The following is a 6,000-nucleotide window of genomic DNA, read 5'->3' on the forward strand; positions in this document are numbered from 1 at the left end:
ATAGAAATATCGTAATTATAATATGATTCCGATAATCTATATTTTATTAAAAATAACAAAGAACTCTACATAAAATAGAAATCTAGGGGTGGAACCAAAATAAGCCGTAACCGTACTAAAATAAAACCAAGTACCCTATTAAGAAAGAATTTAGAGTTCTACAGAAATAGAATTGTAATCATAATAAGATTTGAACAATTTTATTATTTTTTAGGGGTCAAAACAAAATACAGTGTTTATAATATCCATATCAACAAATTAAAAAAAATAATTCCGATTTAAACACATGACCTATTTACTTGGTCGTGATTTATATTTTTCGAAACCTATTTAGTTAGGCCAATATATTTTTTTATCGTAGTAAACCCGCAGCCGCTACCCTTCAGGCGTGCAGTGAGTAATAGTTAGGCCAATTTATGAATCTATTTATTTTAAAATATAATTAAAAGTAGGATTAAAACCTATAAAAATAATAAAAAAAATGGCTTATAAAATTCAAAAAATGTGTAAATATAATACATATAGAATTATAGGTCATATAGAAATCAAAAGGGATAAAAATAATACACTTAAATTTATAACATGAATCATAAAAAGTGAAACCAAAAGGTGATGGAACCAAAAAATAATTGAAACCAAATTAACACTTAAAAAGAGGTTTCGCTTATTAATAACATATAGAATTAGAAGTCATATAAGAATAAAAAAAGAAAAATAATGTTATATTTACAGTTGTAGTAAGATTTAAAAAGGGGCGAAAACAAAACTTTGTGAAACTGAAACCAAAATACCCTTAAAAGATGGTTTCCCTTATTAGTAACAATAGAATTATAGGTCATATAGAAATCAAAAGGGATAAAAAATAATACACTCACAATTATAACATGAATCATAAAAAGTGAAAACAAAAGGTGATGAAACCAAAAAATAAGTGAAACCAAATTACCACTTAAAAAAAGGTTTCGCTTTATTAATAAAGGTTATTAATGTATAAGGATTCTATTTTATTATTTTAATAAAAAATAAAAAAGAATTATACGTAAAATAGAAATATCGTAATTATAATATGATTCTGATAATCTATATTTTATTAAAAAATAACATAGAACTCTACATAAAATAAAAATCTAGGGGTGGAACCAAAATAAGCCGTAATCGTACTAAAATAAAACCAAGTACCCTATTAAGAAAGAATTTACAGTTCTACATAAATAGAATTGTAATTATAATAAGATTTGAACAATTTTATTATTTTTTAGGGGTAAAAACAAAATACAGTGTTTATAATATCCATATCTACAAATTAAAAAAAAATAATTCCGATTTAAACACATGACCTATTTACTTGGTCGTGATTTATATTTTTCGAAACCTATTTAGTTAGGCCAATATATTTTTTTATCGTAGGTAACCCGCAGCCGCTACCCTTCAGGCGGGCAGTGGGTAATAGTTAGGCCAATTTATGAACCTATTTATTTTAAAATATAATTAAAAGTAGGATTAAAACCTATAAAAATAATAAAAAAATGGCTTATAAAATTCAAAAAATGTGTAAATATAATACATATAGAATTATAGGTCATATAGAAATTAAAAGGGATAAAAATAATACACTTACAGTTATAACATGAATCATGAAAAGTGAAAACAAAACGCAAAAAATAAGTGTAACCAAAATAACACTTAATAAGAGGTTTTGCTTATTAATAAATGTTATGTTATGTTATGTTATTAATACTATGTTATTAATATTCATTCCGTCTCATTGAATTCTATACATTATTTTTTGACACGGTTTTCAATGCTCAGTTAAAGTATAATTCGTTAATAATTTTTTTAATATCTTTTTTTCCGATTTAAAATTTTATGTTTAAACTTTTTTCTAAAAAAAATTAAAAAATTATAATGAAACTATATTTTATATAAAACTCGAAATACATGTAAATAGTATAATACTGCGGGCACGGAGGGAGTAGTAACGAAGTCATATCTTCTATAATCCAGGTTATCAATTCTTGTACACCTTGGTTACTAAATTATTGGCGTTCCTGTATTGTCGGGAGGTTATCTTAATTGTCAAGTCTTGACAATTTCCATATTTTGTTAAATGCAAACTATTGTCAAAAAAAGCATATACATAACCCTATCCGAGAGTATTTTAGAAAAATATTATAAAAGATGTTAGAGAGATAAATTAAAAAATTAATAAATATATTCACTTGATAAAATTTGGCAATCTTTTTAGCACCATGTTCGAGATGCGTTAATACTTGAGATGTGTTAAGGCTCAAGACAAATTCGATTTATGAATTAGTTCAACAAATAGTGGTAGATAAGTTCTTACATAATTATAAGTCACAGGTCACTTAAGCTGAGTGCCAAACGTGCCTAGATTATTTACAAGGAATAGACTCTTGGACCTAGTTAGTTTGTTACGAAGTTGCTAATGCACAAACCTTGGCGTCCTTGTATACTTTGCCTTGTTGACACAAGTATCCCTTATCTGGTGCGCAATGACTGTCTCGTGAACAAATACACAACCCTTCCAAAGCACACCCTTCTTTAAATGTCATTAGTCCATCTTTTAACCCCAAAACTTGGTCACTCCACTCACTAGAGAATAGTCCCTGGGGATCATACATTTCCTTGACCTTTATGAATTCTGCTGCCTTTTCGTACTTGTTGATTGCCTTATGAAATGCTACATTGCGGTTCTTTCCCCAGTGGGGCAAGCCTCCGTACTTGAACACTCCAAGTTGCTCTATCTCTTCCAGTATGTCCTCGTATAGCCTAGGTTTAAGTGGGTTCTTGCTTCTGTAATAAGTGATATCAAAGTCTACTGCATCCTCTTCTTGGCCCAAATAAGCACTTGAACTGGTGACATATCTCATTAGGATGCCATTGTACATTTCAATGCCACACAAGGACTTTGGTGCTAAATCTACCAACTTCTGAACGTCGCGTACAAAATTATTGACCTTTGATAAGCCAATTCTGAAGGTCGTTTGATGAAAGAACAGACTCTTGATTCGATTGTCCCATGGACAAGCAGTAATCAGTGCATTTTCAGGGCTATCGAGGCAACTTCCTGATGCCTGGAGGCGGTTGTGGTATCCAACTATAGGGAATCCAGTAAAGCCTGTACCTGTTTAAAATAGCATGAAAGAAAGATATGATAGTCATCAAAAATATTTCAATATCAACTGAGCATACTTGAAAGTGTTTACTTGTTATATATTTCAAGCCATAAACAGGGGCAAACACCATCTGTACCATTAAAATCTCTTGCATCTGTAATGTGCCTAGGTGATTATAGAAACGGACAAACTTGCGGAAGAGAAAAGTTCGGTTACAATTCATACCTTTATTTGTAAACCCGTAACCCAAAAGCTTGAGTGCAGATGTTGTAAGCTTGGCGCTGATGCATTTTGCATCAGCATCAGCTGTAGCTTCGTCAGCATCCTCTATTATTATCATAATGAAACAATATAAAGATCAACCACTGGTTCAGATTTATGTTGGTAACTACGAGTATATGTAAACACAGTATTGAACTAGTAATCCCTGCAACTGCAAATGAACAGCTTATCTACCTAGTAGCCGTAAAACTGCAAGTGCAGCTGAGGAGGTGGACCGAAAACCTGGAAAGTCAAGCCAGGCATTACCAGGGGTGTCGGAGGGAACTCGATCATCCATCCTATAAATGGTCTTGCGTTGACTAGGGTACCATATCAGGTCTGCAAATTCGTGCTGCTTCCCAAACTTATTAACTTGCTCCGCTAAATCCGAATCATTCTTTTCTAAGTAAGTGATAGATCGTTTGAATACCGGTTCTAGTTTCAGAGTAACCTGGAAAAGTATTATAGATTAGGCTCAAGCATGCATCATGCGTGCGTTGATATGTCAGCTTAAATTACTAATAAAGTTGAGTTTAGGACCGGTTAACTAATGCAATTCGTAACTGTAATGTATCCAGATGATACAAGTTAATATATAGTAATTGTTTTTAGAGATAGGATTGATTACTAATGTTCTGCAAAGTATGCAAGCCTGATCAGTATTGTTTGACTTAATACTAGTTAAAATGAGAACTGATAGTTGCCTGAACCTATATATAGTATGTCTAAGATATACTGAAAAGGGTATTTTTAATATATTACTTGTGTGAACAAAATACGTACTTTGTAGGTGCCTGATGTAATCCAGTGTGTGTGAGAGTGATTGTGTGTATATACCTCAGAAATAACCCCAAGAACTCCCAGGGACACCTTAGCCGCATTAAACTGGAATTGATTATGATCATCAAGAGTTCGAACCTTGGCATAACCATCTGCATGTCCAGCTGGAGTAACTATGCGTAGCTGAACAACATAATCATGAACAGAACTCCCCTTACCCCAAAGGGTGCTGCCATGAGCACCAGTGCCCATGATTCCACCGATGGTCAATCCCCACCAATAAGGTACATATGGCAGTGCAAGCCCTACCTTGGATGCTTCTTCAATCAGCTGCTTTAAGGTTACACCACTTTCAACTTTCATTGTCCTACTTGCTTCATTAATTTGTAATGTATGGTTGAGATACTTAGTGCTTATGAGCAGGCCTTGCTCCCCATCAGGACAAACCAACTTGGGAATACTGTGGGAGAAGCGTGTTGCCACCTTCATTTTCCTCTTCTTCTTTGTTGCCAAGGCAACTATTGAGACAAGTTCTTCTTCTGTTGTAGGGTAAACAACATCAGCTGCTTGACAAGTACTTCTATCAGGAAAAGCGCCATATGCGTTTGTAATAGTGCAATTTGACAAATTGTTCGATGCTGTACATCTTATAGGATCTTCTGGAGGACTACTACCAACGAGCATGCAGGTTACCAGAAACAAGCACTTAGATAGTGCAAATCTTGGACTGCTACTATTATGAGTACTTACCTCAAGCATGCTTGGCAACTTTGAAAATTCACAAATGAACTTGCTAGTAATTAGAGTATGAATATATTCATACACTGCTACACATAGAAACTTGTACAAGGGTGGTGTTGGATCTGAGAGTTCCTTAGTCTACCAACATTTCCCAAGCTAGTAAGAGAAAAAACCAATTCAAATACAAGGGTGGTACCCGTTGACTGATATAAAGACCCATCAAAATTTTACCTTCATAATAACATGAGTTTTGAGAAAACTTAAAAGAGAGCTTCAGATAAACTTCCTGGCCAGTTAAGCGTTGGTAGAACAATATCACAAGAAATTCCACAAAAAGTAAAGCCCTACCACCAACACAATTCTTAAGCTTTACGTATCATCAAGTTTCCATTTAATTGGCTTCAAATTTAACCTTTAAAATTTGTAGAGTGAAGTAAAAAAGAAAGAAAAGTGGGTTGCTTAGGCAACATAATCTAGGCAACACTTGGAAGAAATACTCAAAAGTTAGCTTCAGATTCAGCCCTTGGGCGGAGGCCAACTATGCAGTGCTTTAACAAAATTACAAGAAAGAAATTAAACAGAAAGAAAAACCCTGGGTAAACACAATTCTTCTAATTATAAATATCATCAAATTTCCATAGTGTAGGCTCCAAAGGTTGATCCTTTACTACATGTTAGGTTAACTGAAAGAAAAGTGCATGTGGGAAGACAAGTTCTGTCAATACAAAACAAGTAAATATCTTTGTGGTAGCTGTTACATCTATCAGGAAAAGCTAGTATCCTAAATGTACAAAGCTAATGAAATTAAAAACTAAGTGATGTAAAAATAAATGCTACATCAATACACGTAAATAAAAATTTCAAATACCACTATAAGCACCAACGCACAAGATGTATAGTTATTAGTAGCAGTCGGGTAAAGTTTTTGTCACCTTGTTCATATGTGGAGCTTCCTATTCCGGGTCACTGGTAAAGTCTAGGTCAATGAGTGGTGTTTCAATTAGAACTGAGCCAGAACTACTTCTCAGGAGTAAGGAGTTCATTGACTCCGACTTTGAAATGTTCCCTGGTCCACGGGGGT

General features: G+C 33.4%; 1 protein-coding gene across 1 annotated transcript; it reads right to left on the reverse strand.

Moving 5' to 3' along the window:
• Positions 1-2,222: 2,222 nt before the first annotated feature.
• LOC141686877 (putative L-gulonolactone oxidase 6) lies at positions 2,223-5,255 on the reverse strand. The gene is made up of 4 exons (XM_074491970.1): positions 4,236-5,255; positions 3,594-3,849; positions 3,363-3,464; positions 2,223-3,145 (listed from the first exon to the last, which is right to left on the reverse strand). The coding sequence occupies exons 1-4, from the start codon at positions 4,935-4,937 to the stop codon at positions 2,433-2,435; spliced, it is 1,773 nt and encodes a 590-aa protein (XP_074348071.1). The 5' UTR covers positions 4,938-5,255; the 3' UTR covers positions 2,223-2,432.
• Between the last annotated feature and the right edge of the window lie 745 nt (positions 5,256-6,000).

The sequence above is a fragment of the Apium graveolens genome, chromosome 9, assembly GCF_009905375.1.
Source record: "Apium graveolens cultivar Ventura chromosome 9, ASM990537v1, whole genome shotgun sequence".
NCBI classification, from domain to species: Eukaryota; Viridiplantae; Streptophyta; class Magnoliopsida; order Apiales; family Apiaceae; genus Apium; species Apium graveolens.

Excerpts from the sequence above, each read along its gene's own strand:
- LOC141686877 (XM_074491970.1), bottom strand. The coding sequence starts at position 4,937 with ATGCTTGAGGTAAGTACTCATAATAGTAGCAGTCCAAGATTTGCACTA. Across the intron at positions 3,850-4,235 it reads TTCTTGGGGTTATTTCTGAG|GTTACTCTGAAACTAGAACC; the intron begins GTATATACACAC and ends ATACTTTTCCAG. Across the intron at positions 3,146-3,362 it reads TTACGGGTTTACAAATAAAG|GTACAGGCTTTACTGGATTC; the intron begins GTATGAATTGTA and ends TATTTTAAACAG.